This window comes from Euleptes europaea, chromosome 18 (assembly GCF_029931775.1).
Source record: "Euleptes europaea isolate rEulEur1 chromosome 18, rEulEur1.hap1, whole genome shotgun sequence".
NCBI classification, from domain to species: Eukaryota; Metazoa; Chordata; class Lepidosauria; order Squamata; family Sphaerodactylidae; genus Euleptes; species Euleptes europaea.
The window spans coordinates 10,681,001-10,696,926 of NC_079329.1; the positions used below are offsets into that span (position 1 = coordinate 10,681,001).

Genomic DNA, 15,926 nt, shown 5'->3' on the forward strand with positions numbered 1-15,926 from the left:
GGCTCCGCCCCCAAAATCTCCAGGTATTTCCCAACTTGGAGCTGGCAACCCTACCTGCAAGGTAGGCCAGTATTATTCTCACATTGCAGATAGGCAAACAGAAGGTTGCTAAGTCACTTGAATAGAAGTGGAAGGATTTGAAGCAAGGTTTTCTTGCTCTTTGCAAGGTGTTTTGCTGCATCTACTCTGGTTTAAAGTGGCATTTATAGGATATGCTAATGGACAACCTATTTCATGGATGGGCTGCAACTTCCAAGATCTGATTATATGCACCTTTTTGTCCCATCCAAGCCATGTTTGTAGGTGCCACCCTCATGAGGGTTAATGGCCTCTTTCGCCGACGCCTTTGGACGTTCCTGGACCACCCCAGTTGCAGCATCCATGCCTCTTGCGCTGTGTTTGCTGGACATAACAAGTGGTCCAAAGTCAAGCATGTCAAGGGACCCAAGGATGCAGCTCGAAGCCGCGTCTTTCAGAAGCTCAGCATGATGATCCGGCTGGCTGTAAGAGGTACAACTCTAGCTCCCTCCCTCCCTCTGTACACTATTTTAAAATGTTTGTAATAGGCGCTGAGATTCCCAAGAACTGTAAATTCTGTGCCGATGGAAGACATTCTTTTCTTGTAGTAACCCTCATTTCTTGCCTTCTGCACTGGACTGCCAGGGAGATTAAAGTGTTAGACCTGGCCCAGAGAAACAGGGGGTTCACATTTTTGTTCAGCACTGGAGTTTGTTGGGTGACCTTGGGCCTGTCGCCTCACAAGCCAAATCCCTTCAAATCACTCACAATAGCAAAAGGCAAGGCAGTGTTATCACCTGTAGAAGAAGAGTTGGTTTTTATATGCCAACTTTCTCTACCACTTAAGGAAGAATCAAACTGGCTTCCCTTCCCCTCCCCACAACAAACACCCTGTGAAAAGGTGGCTGAGGGGAGACATGATAAAGGTCTATAAAATTCTGCATGGTTTGGAGAGAGTGGACAGGGAGAAGTTTTTCTCCCTCTCCCATAATACTAGAACACGGGGTCATCTGCTAACGCTGGAGGGGGAGAGATTCAAAACAGATAAAAGGAAGTATTTTTTCACACAACGCATAGTTAAATTGTGGAACTCCCTGCCCCAGGATGTGGTGATGGCTGCCAGCTTGGAAGGCTTTAAGAGGGGAGTGGACGTATTCATGGAGGAGAGGGGTATTCATGGCTGTTAGTTAGAATGGATATTAGTCATGCTGCATACCCATTCTCTCTAGTATCAGAGGAGCATGCCTATTATTTTGGGTGCTGTGGAACACAGGCAGGATAGTGCTGCTGCAGTGGGCTTCCTAGAGGCACCTGGTTGGCCACTGTGTGAACAGACTGCTGGACCTGATGGGCCTTGGTCTGATCCAGCAGGGCCTTTCTTATATTCTTATGAGGTAGGTGGGGCTGAGAGAGCTTGAAGAGAGCTGCGACTAGCCCAAGGTCACCCAGCAGGCTTCGTGTGTAGGAGTGGGGAAACCAACCCGGTTCACCAGATTAGCATCAGCCGCTCACATGGAGGAGTGAGGAATTAAACCCAGTTCTCCAGATTAGAGTCCACTGCTCCAAATCACCACTCTTAACCACTACACACAGCCATTCCATCCAGTGTGGTGAGTAGATCCCCATGTGCAGGTGAGAGGGTGGCAGTGGATAACAGGACGAGGTAGAGAACAGGCTGTTTTAATGAGAAATGTCAGTTTACTGCCCAGGATTATTGTGAGGACAAAAGGGGGAAATCCCATTTACCACTGCTTTGAGCTCCCTTGGAGAAAGGATGGTACGCAACTATAATTCAGGTTTACGCCCAATTTTTAAGAAATCAGTTAGTGGTGTGAGTTTTATTCTATTCAATCAGCATGTGTTTGCACATGAATAAAACACTAGTTTCAAAGGCAAAGCAACTTAATTTTTAATACATGTTGCAGTGGGCACTGTTTTAGAAGAGGCATTCCCTTCTCTGTGTGAACAAATGGGGGATGCCTCTTCTAAGATGTTTGCCATCTACAGCCTTTTAAAGTACTCATACTCATAAAGTACTGATATATATATATATAAAATGCATGTCATCTGACTAATCTTTGTGGTTGATCAATAGTTTAAAAAATGGTTAATCAAAATGGATTCGTTGATTAAAGGCAGAAGACGTAATAATAATAATAATAAATCTGCTCTCTCTTCTTTCATTTCTTTGGCAGAAGGAGGTCCCAATCCAGAGCTGAACACTAATTTAGCCAATATTATTGAGCAATGTCGTAGCAAGAGCATGCCGAAATCTTCCATTGCAGGAGCTATTGCTGGCGGGGTATGTTTTTGTACTGCTCATTGTCAGACTGCTGATAGGACCACCGTGCCTTTTGCCCCCCCCCCCCCCGAGAGTAGTGTATTTTGAAGGAAGGAGAGTGATATGCCAATAATGACTGGAAAGAGAGCATTTATTATGTATAGCTTACCACACCTTTGTCTCCTCAAGACTTCCAGACCCATCACTTAGATCAACAGTGGCCCACCTTTTAGTGAAGTGGTGCCTCAAGTTGAATTCAAAATATGAACGCGAACATGCTCTAAAGAGTTTCCGCCTAGACATTAGGAAGAATTTTCTAACAGTCAGAGCGGTTCTTCATCAGAACAGGCTTCCTCGGGAGGTGGTGAGCTCTCCTTCCCTGGAGGTTTTAAAGAAGAGGTTAGATGGCCATCTGTCGGCAATGCTGATTCTATGACCTTAAGCAGATCATGAGAGGGAGGGCATCTTGGCAATCTTCTGGGAATGGAGTAGGGGTAACTGGGGGTGTGGTGGGGGGGAGGTAGTTGTGAATTTCCTGCATTGTGCAGGGGGTTGGGCAAGATGACCCTGGTGGTCCCTTCCAACTCTATGATTCTATGCAAAGCCGTGTTATGAGGAAGACTTTAACAGGCCATTCGGGGCTAATTGAGCTTCATGCTTCGAGCCTACTCGGCAATTGTCTTACACTGCTATATTGTTGAGGCTTAAACTGAGGTCAGTGGGTGAATTACCCATCTAGCTCCAGAGTTCAGCAGTGTTGTTATTGTGTTATTGGGGGAGGAACCTAGTTGTTTATTCCCCTCCGTCTTCGTAATTCTTTATGTACCCCCAATGTCTTCCTTCCAAAGTTGGTGGAAGGAACCAATCAGTAGAGCAGCTGGATTGAGGAATGTGGTTTTGTGTAATATTGTCAGCCCCTTTGATTTTTGTCATTACATGTGTACTGCAAAACGTGTCTTACAATTTCCACAAATCTTTGTTACAACTCTTTGGAATGTGGGTTGGAGTTAGCTCTTTTGCTCTATCTTGGCCGATTTTCCTTCTTACGGTAGCCTCCATCACACTTCAGGTCCCATGACCCCTTCTTGGGTTGTCAGAGAGGATCCCTGCTCCCTTTCTCAATAGTGGAAAAGCTGGTTGGATCCAACCCCCTGTCCTTTCAACACTGAGCCTTGGCCCTAATTACCCCAAAACCAAAGGATGACATGGGTTAGACCTCCTTAAACACAAGAAAGAATGTTGTCTCTGGGTCCTCTAAAGATAGGGCTTGCTATGTTTTACTTTTGGCAGGAGAAATCTAAATCCTTCTACCAGTTGTATGAAGCGCGTGGTCCCGGCGGTGCCTCCCTTCTTATTGAAGTACTGACGGACAACATGAAGAGGTCTTTGCAGGAAATCCGACGTCTTCTGAGCCAAAACGGGTTAGTGTGGCGTGAAAAGGGCTAGCCCTGACATAGTTTTAAAGTGGGAGCAATGGCAGTAGCTGATAAGGATAGATCTCCCACTGTTTTTAAAATTGCAGGTGAACTGTGTGTTGCGTTTGAGACTAAAAACACAGTAGCAAGGAGGGAAGGATCTCATCTCTCCCTTTCCTGCAACACAATTCAGATCTGAATTGTACCCTACTCCCCAGCTGTTATTTGTAGTTTAAAACGTATCCAGAGTCATTTATGGGTCTTATGTGAAGAAGAAGAGTTGGTTTTTATATGCCAACTTTCTCTACCGCTTAAGGCAGAATCAAACCGGCTTACAATCACCTTCCCTTCCCCTCCCCCGACAACAGACCCCCTGTGAGGTAGGTGGGGCTGAGAGAGTGTGACCAAGGTCACACAGCTGGCTTCATGTGTAGGAGTAGGGAAACAAATCCAGTTCGCCAGATTAGCCTCCACTGCTCATGTGGAGGAGTGGAGAATCAAATCCAGATCAGAGTCCACTGCTCCAAACTACTGTTCTTGACAACTACACCACGCTGGCTCTCTATGTGGTCATGTTTGGTTTGACCCTTATTGCCATAGATAGTTTCTCTGGCTTTCTTTTTGGGGGATTGTGTGTGTGGATTATCTAGCTGCTCGTTGGACTATGAGAATATTGATTTTCCTGGCTTTCTGTCGGATGAGGTTGCTTGGAGAGGCTGGGTACTAGTGGGCTAAGTAGGGGGTTGGGGCCAGGACCGGTAGATATTTTGAGAAAGGGGGTCAAGACTCCATAGCATAGTGTGGCGGGAGAGAGGTTTTTTCTTGGTGATTTTCATTGCTTGTAGCTTTTAAAAGTGCACAGGGTAAAACCAACACATCATCTCATCCGCCCTAACCCACAATTTCCCAACAAGCCTCATGAAAAATATACAGCAAAGCGGAGGTTAGAAAGGAAAGGCAGTTCAGAATGAAAAGAGAACGCAAAGGGTTGGAGGTCTGACAGAACAGTAGGCTTTTTTAAGACACACAACCTACCAACATTTGCTAAATAAAAGGGTACATTTCAGGAGCCTTCCCAATTATGAGACCCCTTTTCCTAGAGCATTTTTTCTCTTCATCCCTCCCATTACTCGCTGCTCAATAGGAGGACAGTGGCCAGATCCCAGAGAGAATCTCTTTGGGATTCCAGTGGAGAGGAAAACCCAGGGAGTCGGCATTCTCTAGAAAGGTGGCATCCAAAGGGTTAAGTGTGTTAGTGTGGCAGGTAGATGTTTAGGAGAACATAGGAAACCTTCCCCTCGTAGTAGTGGGAGAGAGAGAGAGAGAACTGGGTGCCGTGATCTATAGGGCACAGGAGATGGAACTTTTGCCTTCTTAGGGAAATGAGCCCTCTTGGCAAATCATATTCCTGCTGTGGTCATAATTTTGCCTGGAACTAGAACTGACTTAATTGAGCCAGTGTGGTGAAGTGGCTGAAGTATTCAATTAGTTCATGTCCCCATCCTGCCACAGGCTGGCTTCAGGCCGGTCATACACGCACAGCTTCACTCACCTCACAGGGTCGTTGAGCGGGTTAAAGTCTACAAGCTCCTTAGAGGAATGGCAGAGAAAAATCAAATGGACTAAGAGGACTGGTTGAGCAATTCTTCCAAGATAGTTCCTAGATCAGGGGTGTCAAACATAAGGCCCGCGGGCTGAATCGGGCCCCTTGAGAGCTCTTATATGGCCTGCGAGCCAGCCAAGGCGGCCCCCCCAAACACACACACACTCTTGATCTGGGCTGGTGAGGCCTGGCCTGGCTTGACCAAGTGAAATTTATGTCATATCTGGCCCTCGTAACAATTGAGATCGACATCCATCCTAGCTCCTGTGGTCCACTCCCGTTTGTTTTTGTATCAGGGGTTTCTCGTTGGGTTCCCTGCAGGGCGCTCTTTGCTGACGGAGCGCGGCACAAGTTTGAGAAGAAAGGGATTATCGTGGTGGGCACCCAGGACCAGGCCGGCAATCCTGTCAGCTTGGAACGGGCGCTCGAGCTGGCTTTTGAAGCTGGCGCTGAAGATGTCCAAGAAGAGGAAGATGAGGAGGAGAAAGTGACGCTGAAGGTGAGGTGCCTGACGTGGTTAGGTGAGGGATGGAGGTGGTGACCCTCGGTGCTGTCTCAAGCCAATGCTCTGACTTCAAAAGCTCCCTTTGTTTTCTCAGAGGACCAACGAGGGCCTTCTTTCTTTCCATCCCTCCAACCCACCGAAGAATAAATACATTTCTCAGACTCACATATTTTATTTCTTCAGTTACTTGGCAGTCCACCTTTCTTGCTCAGACTCAAGGCAGATTGCAAAATGTTAAACCAATGCAATAAAAGCAACTTACACATAGAATAATCCAGTAAGGCTAGATTATAACATTAGAAAACAAATGCAGTAAAAACAAGACGAGATATACAATAAACAGTGCAGCCAATTGCAGTCCTGTGCCCTTTATAGAACATGCTCCCTTAAAAAAAATTGTCGCATCCGTTCTGCAGAACTCTCCCCCTTTTGCTCTTAACCTAGGTCTTTTTTTTAATCTCCTGTAGAACATGGCAGTCATACCTACATCCCTCTCTTGCCCTGGATCTCAGGATTCCTTGTTCTTTTAAGTCTCCACTAGGTCCCTTTTCAGTGTATTGAGGGTCCTGTCACACAAACACATGAAGCTGCCTTATGCTGAGTCAGACCCTTGGTCCATCAGTCAGTATTGTCTACTCAGACCAGAAGTGGCTCTCCAGGGTCTCAGGCTGAGATCTTTCACATCACCTACTTGCCTAGACCCTTTAACTGGAGAGGCCAGGGATAGAACCTGGGACCTTCTGCATGCCAAGCAGAGGCTCTACCACTGAGCCACTGCTTTTTCCCATCCCTTTGCCACTTCTCAGGAACCTTAACTAAACAGTATTCCATGATTGCTGTCAATGCTCCCGTCTGTTTCTGAGGGCTGTGAAGGATTTGTGGGTGAAACTTCTTTCTTCCTTTCTCTCTCCTGCCCCAGTTCATTTGCTCTGTGCCTACCTTGAGGCAAGTCCGTGAAAAGCTGGACACGCTGGGCCTCTGCTCGCATTCGGTCAGCCTCGAGTACATCCCGACTATTACTGCCCAGCTGTCGGACGAGGAGATGGATCGGACGTCACAGCTGCTACAGGCACTCGGAGACTGTCAAGATGTCATACGAATATATGACAACATTGAATAAGATTACAGCCTATCTCCATAGTACCTCTCCCCCTCTCTCTCTCTGAGCTGCCAAAAAAACTTACAAATTGAGTGTTTGTACTTTTCATGGACGTCGAATATGGAGTGGCTTTTTACCTGTCAAAACTGACAACCTGGGCTTAGGGTTGCCCGCTTGGGCTGCCTTCACAGGTACCATTCCTCGCCTAAAGGCAGCCTCAACAAAGGTAACGGATTACATCAACATTACATGGTGGGGGGACATCAGGAACAAACCAGCAACAGCTTGCAATGTTCACTGCTGAAGCACAGCAACGGTAGCCACATTGGTAGGTTTTCAGTCTTGCTACTGGACTAGGGCTGGTCCAGGAGTGGCAGTGAATTGTGGGTATTTCTGAGCCCGAGGTTCGTGTGAAATCGCTTCCCATTTTACCTAAATTCATCACAGGAGAATTCAGTTCTTAACTTTCCCTTCAGATGTTATTTCTGGGCGTGCCAGACTGGTAACCCTGCAAAATAAATGGTTTTGATAACACTGATGCATGCATTTGGAGGGTAAACGTAATTCAGCAATTGGAAGATGGAATTTGCTCGTGGAGGCATTTTTGGTTTTCAGGGTAGTGAATGTATGTGTGCAACAAATTCCATTTATTTCCAGTAATAGATGTATTCCATTTATTTTCAATTGGCAATTCTCTAATTTCAAAAGAAATAGGGCATATCCGAGTAAGAGTGCCATAAAGCTTCACAAAAGCCATTTTGTTTTCTGAATTCACCAGTTTGTAATTTTTCAGGCGGTAGATTTTGCAGAATTCCACTCTGTCTTCTGTCATATCCCCAAATGTATCCTTTCCATAGTATGGTGCAATGGTTACAGTTTAAGGCGAGGATCTAGCAGAGCCAGGTTCGAATCCCCACTCTAGCATGGAAGCTTGCTGGCTGACCTTGGGCCAGTTACTCTCTCAAGGTAACCCACCTCACAATGTGGTTGTTAGGATAAAACAGAGGAAGGGAGAATATTGTTGTAATCTGTTTTGGGTCCATGTTGGAGAGAAAAGTGGAGTATAAAAATCTAAGTTCTAGGCATACTATATAGTCTCTGCTGTGGAGTGCACTTCCTATTGTGCTAGCCAGCCCTTCCATTTGGGCAGTGCTTATGCAAAACCACTGATTTCACATAAACAGAAATGCTAGCACAAGCAAAACGTGCTCTGCAGCACACACTATCTGCACAAATTCCCAGCATTCACACGGTTATGTGATAACATTTGCAAAACCAGAGGGAGATTTTTACCTAACTTTTCCCTTTCCTCAGATCATTATTCTCCTGTGAAATCTGAAGTTTGGCCACATAATGCACTTACAAGTGTAACCCTGTTTCAAAGAAGATGTGAAATATATGTCAGTCCATATGAGGACGTATTCACCAGAGTTTTTGCAGTGAGATAATGGCAAAATCACCAGAGGGTTTTTTTTCCTGCAATTAATTTTATTGACAAATAATCACTTGAAGTACTTGTCTCAAAAATCTTTATGCAGACATACCACTAAATTAATTTATACCTATGCAGACCAAGAGAGCCACTATACAAACTACTGTACCAGCAGTTTAGGATGTCCACGCAGTTTCAGCCACAGGAGAGTTTAAGGGCAGTAGGGGACGCTCCCTGCTCTCCAGAGGTGCATATCTGGCAAGATTCAACCACAAAACACAACAGCATGTTGGCTAATCTCTAATAAATGTAACAATCTCTAATCAATGTAATAATAACAAACTCAAACATGATTACTGGAAACATGAATATAACAACATAACAATAACAAACCAATTCTAAGTGCCCTAAATGGGCAAAATACATCTATATGTATCCAAAATCCACAAATAGCAGCAGGGAATGGAGTCCACAGCTTAGGAAGATGCTTGCTTTTTTCCTGGGGGGCTTGTCCAGGAAAGAAGCATCTCGGTTTGTTATTGTAACGTTGTTATAGTACGTTTCCAGAAACCTTGTCTGAGTTTGTTATTATTACATTTATTAGAGTTTATTACATTTATTAGAGATTAGCCAACGTGCTGTTGTGTTTTGTAGATATTCTTATATTACAGCATAGGTCTATTTTGTGAGTAGTGTTGAACGTGACCTGGCAAGATTCAGTCAGTGTCACTTTCTGGGCTCTGGGGAATGGGGGACCCCCCTGACGGAGCGCACGGCAGAAAGAGTTCCGCGTATCCATTCCCACTGGGTGGGGAGGGAGTTGCTTCTGGGAAGTCCAAGCCTACAGGCCCCGCCAAGCCCTGGTTCTGGAAAGCTTCGTAATCAGTGCCAGGGTTTCCTGATGGTATCCCCTCAGGCGGGGGCCCATCTGCTGGGCGGCACACCTCAAAGCGGAACCAGCGGTACCCGGCACACTTGCGTGCCCCTGGGCAGCTCTGGATGAGGTGCTGGACGGCCGGGTGCGAGAGACCAAAGAACTCGGCGCCCGCTGGCTCCAGCTGAGCCGCACCCACCGCTTCCAGGAGCTGAGCGTGACAGGTGTCAAGTGTGGGGCCGGCAAACACACAACCCGGCTCATCCTCAGGAGCAATTTCAAAGCACGGCCCAGCACCGCCGTCCTTGATCTGGCAGGTATAAAGGCAGCGGTGAACCGGCCTGCGGGTGCTAGCGAAGATCCTGGTGCTGCAGTAGCCGACAGGGTAGATGGCGCTCTCTGTGTGGAAACTGGGACGGTCCGAGACAATTTCACCCAGGCTGTACACAGTCAGCGATCCCAACGTGATGGGGAAAACAGGACGGCCAGAAGGATCCAAGGGTAGCGGGGGAACCAGCCGGAGGATCCCTGGCTCTGTCGCCACCCTCCGTCTGGATGCCCTACCGTTCTCTTTGCCTTTACGCTCTCGGCGAGGCTTGCGGACAGTTGGCTCGTCTGGGGAGGGTTGTGATACTGCGGCGGCGGCAGGCACAGGAGACTCGTCATCTGCCAGGGCTTGGGCTTGCAACAGGCGGGCAAGCAGGAAACGACGCTCCTCTCGCACACGCAGGTATTTCGCCTCAAGTCGGGCAATCTCATCGCACAAAGCTGCGTTCTCGTAAACCAACACCTTGGCTGCACGGCGCAAACGCCGGAACTTCAGGCGGTAGCGCTCACCTTGATTTTTCCGTGGCACTTTCTTCATTGTGAAGGAAGGCAAGGGCTAGGTAACAGAGCAGACAGGAGATGAAATCTAGGGAGGCAGAGGAAGAAGAGGTGGTTTTAATATGCCGACTTTATCACTTAAGGAAGAATCAAACCGGCTTACAATCACCTTCCCCTCCCCACAATAGGCACCTTGTGAGGTAGGTGGGGCTGAGAGAGCTCTACGACAGCTGTGACTAGCCCAAGGTCACCCAGCAGGCTGCGTATGGAGGAGCGGGGAATTGAACCCAGTTCTCCAGATTAGAGTCCGTCGCTCATGAGGAACTGGGAATCAAACCCGGTTCTCCAGATCAGAGTCCACCGCTCCAAACGACCACGCTTAACCACTAAACAACGCTTGCTGGAAGAAAAGCAAAGTCTCAAAGGTAGTTTCAATATGGATTTATTTCTAAGCCAATCCTAATTTTCAGGCTCATGATAATAACCATGCCAAAATGCAAATACTAAAGCAGTGAAAACTCAAAATAATACAGTAGGGATACACCTAATGGTGTATTGCCATTCCACACACACACACAGCCACGAAAGTATTTACCTCCCACCTTTCTTCTACAGAACTCACATTTATTTACAGGATCTTCCTTATCGAGGCACTGACCAGACCCAAGACTATTTAGTTTCAGCAAGACAATAGAACCACCTGTCCTCCAAATATCAGCTGGGTGTTTTGCATCCCCAAGAATCCTAGAAACAATAGAAGAAGAAAAAGAGTTGGCTTTTATATGCTAATTTTCTCTACCTTTTAAGGAGAATCAAACCGGCTTACAATCGCCTTCCCTTCCTCTCCCCACAACAGACACCTTGTGAAGCAGGTGGGGCTGAGAGAGCTCTAAGAGAGCTGAGACTAACCCAAGGTCACCCAGCTGGCTTCATGTGAAGGACCTGGGAAACCAACCCAGTTCACCAGGTTAGAGACTGCTGTTCATGTGTAGGAGTGGGGAATCAAACCTGGTTCTCCAGATCAGAGTCCACCACTCTTAACCACTACACCATGCTGGCTCTCAACTATGTAAGAATCAGAACCGCCTGCCCAAATGGGTGGTGCCAGAGCCTGGGTTCCAAGCCATCTTTAGTTCATAGAATCATCCCCAACAGAAGGGCACGGATTTAACATTTCCCTCCCGTGAAGCGTTGCAGGCTCAGGAAAGTGCCAGTTCTGTGCAAGTTTCTAATTTAAAAAAAAAAGCAGCGAACAAAAAGGCCATGCGAGTTGAAGAAGCATGGCCCCCACCCCTCATTTTAGAAATACCTGGGAATGCTCCTCTACAGAAAGAGGCAACAGCAATGAGAAATTTAGAGAAACGGAAGCTGCCTGATACTGAATCAGACCCCCCAAGGTCCATCAAAGTCAGTATTGTCTACTCAGGCTGGCAGCAGCTCTCCAGGGTCTCAGGCAGAGGTCTTTCACATCACCTACTTGCCTGGTCCCTTTAACTGGAGATGCCGGAGATTGAACGTGGGACCTTCTGCATGAGAAGCAGATGCTCTACCAGTGAGCCATGGCCCCTTTTCCTGGCTCTCCAGGGTCTCAGACAGGGGTCTTTCGCATCACCTACCTGCCTTGGAGATGCTGGGGATTGAAACTGGGACCCTCTGCATGCCGAGCAGAGGCTCTACCACTAAGCCATGGCCCCTCTTGCTGGCTCTCCAGGGTCTCAGGTGGAGGTCTTTCGCATCTCCTACCTGCCTTGTCCCTTTAACTGGAGATGCTGGGGATTGAACCTGGGACCCTCTGCATGCCAAGCAGATGATCTACCACTAACCATGGTCCCTCTTGCTGGCTCTCCAGGGTCTCAGGTGGAGGTCTTTCGCATCACCTACCTGCCTCGTCCCTTTAACTGGAGATGCTGGGGATTGAACCTGGGGCCTTCTGCATGCCAAGCAGAGGCTCTACCACTAAGCCATGGTCCCTCTTGCTGGCTCTCCAGGGTCTCAGGCAGGGGTCTTTCGCATTACCTACCTGCCTAGCCCCTTTAACTGGAGATGCCGGGGATTGAACCTGGGACCTTCTGCATGCCAAGCAGAGGCTCTACCACTGAGCCACAGCCCCTCCAAGACCTCTTTGCACATTCATTTGCAAGGAGTTCCACAACATGCACACCGCAGCCAGCCCCAAAATCCCTCCCTCCCAGTCTTGCCTTCGTCTCCTACCACCAGCCTACTGCTCCCCTCCTTTCTTTCCTCGGATCTAGCAGGAACCGGAAAGTGCAACCCTTTCTGAAGTCCCCCCCCCCCGCAGCGTACAAACGTGGCTAAGCAATACGTTCCGCCCTGGGCTGCAAGGGAAGCCAGGAAGGCTTTGGAAGGACCCCGGGGTGTGTCCTATGGGGAGCGGTTAAGACGCTTAGGGCTGCTTGCACCTTAACTGTTAAACTGTGCGTTTATTTTTGGGGGAAAAAATTAATTTTCAATGGGACCATTTTTTAGAATAATTTTTGCTCGAATCCCTTATTTACACCTTTATTAATTTTAAATTAATTATTGATTTAAGGATGTTAGATAGAAGTATGTTAATTAAAATAATAAAGGGATTAGTTCCGTTAGCAAAAGTTTATACAATTTATGTTTAGACGGAAGAGGGAGAGGGGGAAGTCAATTTATTGTTAATTTAGAAACTTTAATTGTGGTTTTTTTTAGTTTTATTATTATTATTTAAATATTGGATATTGTTTTATATGTTAATATGTCAAATTAAGAAAATAAATTTTTTTTAAAAAGACGCTTAGGGCTGTTTAGCTTGGAAAGAAGGCAGCTGAGGGGAGACATAATAGAGGTCTATAAAATTATGCATGGTTTGGAGAGAGTGGACAGGGAGAGATTTTTCTCCCTCTCCCATAATACTAGAACACGGGGTCATCTGCTGAAGCTGGAGGGTGAGAGATTCAAACATAAAACGAAGCATTTTTTTTCACACAACTCGTAGTTAAATTGTGGAACTCCCTGCCCCAGGATGTGGTGATGGCTGCCAGCTTGGAGAGCTTTAAGAGGGGAGTGGACATGTTCATGGAGGAAAGGGATATTCATGGCTGTTAGTTAGAATGGATATTAGTCATGCTGCATAGCTATTCTCTCCAGGATCAGAGGAGCATGCCTATTATTTTGGGTGCTGTGGAACATGGGCAGGACGGTGCTGCTGCAGTGGTCTTGTTTGGGGGCTTCCTAGAGGCACCTGGTTGGCCACTGTGTGAGACTGCTGGACTTGATGGGCCTTGGTCTGATCCAGCAGGGCCTTTCTTATGTTCTTACGTGTGTTGGGTTGCTAGTTTGCAAAACAAAAACCCTGTCCAAACCTCTGTGCTCTTAGATGCGCGATAGATGCTCTTAATGTGTGTAAAGTGTCGACTTATGGCGACCCCTTTTGGGGTTTTCATGGCAAGAGACTAACAGGTGGTTTTGCCAGTGCCTTCCCCTGCACAGCATCCTTGGTGTTCTCCCATCCAAATACTAACCAGGGCTGACCCTGCTTAGCTTCGCGGGGGGGGGGGGGCATTTATGCATGGGAGGTTTTGCTTTGGATTTGCTGCTCTCTAGATGCACATTTTCCCTACCCAAATTCTTTAAACTCAAAAATAACCCCCCCATGTAGAGTTTTGAGAATTCAGGTGGGGAAAATGGTGCATCTAAAGAGTGGCACATCCAATGCCAAACCTTCCATTCATGAATGGCCACGAAATTTTTCTCCGTGACTCATGTTGCCAAAAGGCAGCCAGCAGGTGCCCAGAAACGCCTTTTTGGAAGGAAGGGTGGCATCAAGGGGGTTGAGGGGCTGATGGTTGAGCCTGTAGGGTTTTCCCCCCCCTTCCTGGCATGTAAACAGGGCGAATGGGAAGGGTAGAAAGGATTCCAAGTCTGGGACCTGCAAGGTTGTTTCCATTTCCTTTGGTGTCTGTTCACCATTATTCGGAATAATTATTTATTTGCAAGGACGAGGGCTGTGGGGAGGCAGTTTTTGCAAAAACTCCATCAGATGGAGAGGGTAGTGTGAGCCCTGCCCCCAACCACAGAAAGCCCCCCCCCCCCCAGTCTTCCTGCAGTGTATTTGTCTTTGCCCTGGGCAAATCTTTTAAATTTTTGTCCCCCATCACTAAAATGATAAATTTAAATAAATAAAAGCTATTTAAAGTTAAGTTTTCTCCACTATCTTGAAAAGGCAGTTCTGAAATTCTGTTCCTAAGAATGCCTGTCGAAACTTTAACTTGCATAAGGCAGATGAAGCACATTAAAGTAATTTAAGAGGTAATCATATGGCATTATCTAGTGTATAATTTACTGGTATTTTTGTGATGCATGTTTTATGAACCTGGAAAGGTATTTTTGAAAATAGTTTGTTGGAAGCAATGTAAGTGATTTTTTGAGCAAGCATTTGGCACTGGCGCTAAACAAATTGGGAACCACGAGCGCAGTATTCTAACATAAAAGGTCTTATTCAGTGGTAACATGAATCCTCCTCTGCGAATGCTATTGTTAAAAATGCTATTGTCTCTGTTTGACATCCAATCTTTGCTATGTAATATTCACCGGTATTTAATATTTTTACTTTTGGGTTCTCATAGTATCCTTCGATCCTCAGATGCTGTCAGTGGTTTGGAGTGCATGACAGTACTGCTTCTCTATATCCTAGGAGCAAACCTCGCTTTGCCAGAGGTTGCAAGTATTAATTATGGCTCCCCTCTCTGTCACCTAGCTCAAAGCTTATATTTCTTTTTAAAAAGAGGCTGCCAGGCTCAAAATGGATGGCAAAAGCCACATGTTCTGACCTGACAACCCCCCCATCCCAGATAGAGGCGTATCATACCTTCCATGGTGTTCAACACTGAAAGGGTTGCCAACCTCCAGGTGGGGCCTGGAGAGCTGCCAGAATTACAACTGATCTCCAGATGACCTAAATCAGTTCCCCAGGAGAGAATGGCAGCTTTGGAAGGTGGACTCAGTGGTAGAGCATCTGCTTGGCATGCAGATGGTCCCAGGCTCAATCCCCGGCATCTCCAGTTAAAGGAACTAGGCAAGTAGGTGATGTGAAAGACCCCTGCCTGAGACCCTGGAGAGCTTCTGCCAGTCTGAGTAGACAATACTGACTTTGATGGACCAAGGGTCTGATTCAGTATAAGGCAGCTTCATGTGTTCTATGACTCTTTGGCATTACACCCCGCTGAGGTCCCTTTTCTCCCCAAACCAGAGCTCCATGAATTTCCTAACCCGGTTGGCAGCGCTAATTTGTGGCTGTAACTTCCTTCATGAATTTGTTTCTTATGCTCAGAGGCAGTTTCCTCTTTTCCTACGCTGCAGAACTGACACCTTCTTATGGAAAAGATTAAGGGCCGGAGTTTGGTGGGCGTGCATTAGAAAGAAAACCCAGAGGCTGGAAAACGGGCAATCGGAGTTGGCTCCCCAATATTTTGGAAAGGCCTGTTTACAACTCCTCCCTATCAACAGGATTAGGTTTCCCTGCACACGTCTCGGGCATTCTGGTAAATTTCTGTCCCAGAGACATCATCTTAACCAGCACCACAGGCTGCAGGCACGTAGGCGTCGGAATCAATCCCCCAAGGTATTGCAACAGCCATGCGCCAAAGGGCAGCCAGGAGCCTTTCTACCCCCCTGCTCTAGACATTGGGAAGAATTGTCTAACAGTTGGAGCGGTTCCTCAGTGGAACAGGGAGGTGGCGATCTCTCCTTCCCTGGAGGTTTTTAAGATGGCCATCTGTCAGCAATGCCGATTCTGTGACCTTAGGCAGATCATGAGAGGGAGGGCATTTTGGCCACCTTCTGGGGATGAAGGTAATTCACAGTGGGTCGCCGTGTTAGTCTGTCTGC

General features: G+C 46.9%; 2 protein-coding genes across 2 annotated transcripts; one reads left to right on the forward strand and one right to left on the reverse strand.

The window, feature by feature from the left end:
- The first annotated feature begins 293 nt into the window (after window positions 1–293).
- On the forward strand, window positions 294–6,967 carry LOC130490047 (translational activator of cytochrome c oxidase 1). The gene is made up of 5 exons (XM_056863843.1): window positions 294–510; window positions 2,214–2,320; window positions 3,590–3,720; window positions 5,639–5,816; window positions 6,742–6,967. The coding sequence occupies exons 1-5, from the start codon at window positions 294–296 to the stop codon at window positions 6,940–6,942; spliced, it is 834 nt and encodes a 277-aa protein (XP_056719821.1). The 3' UTR covers window positions 6,943–6,967.
- Window positions 6,968–9,063: 2,096 nt separating this feature from the next.
- Window positions 9,064–10,092, reverse strand: TBRG1 (transforming growth factor beta regulator 1). Its single transcript, XM_056863800.1, has one exon. The coding sequence runs from the start codon at window positions 10,090–10,092 to the stop codon at window positions 9,070–9,072; it is 1,023 nt and encodes a 340-aa protein (XP_056719778.1). The 3' UTR covers window positions 9,064–9,069.
- Between the last annotated feature and the right edge of the window lie 5,834 nt (window positions 10,093–15,926).

What these genes read in the sequence shown, in the direction of transcription:
- TBRG1 (XM_056863800.1), bottom strand. Translation starts at nt 10,092, where the DNA reads ATGAAGAAAGTGCCACGGAAAAATCAAGGTGAGCGCTACCGCCTGAAG.
- LOC130490047 (XM_056863843.1), top strand. Translation starts at nt 294, where the DNA reads ATGTTTGTAGGTGCCACCCTCATGAGGGTTAATGGCCTCTTTCGCCGA. An exon ending in GATCCGGCTGGCTGTAAGAG is followed by an intron (nt 511 to 2,213) that starts GTACAACTCTAG and finishes TTTCTTTGGCAG; the next exon opens with AAGGAGGTCCCAATCCAGAG. An exon ending in AGGAGAAAGTGACGCTGAAG is followed by an intron (nt 5,817 to 6,741) that starts GTGAGGTGCCTG and finishes CTCCTGCCCCAG; the next exon opens with TTCATTTGCTCTGTGCCTAC.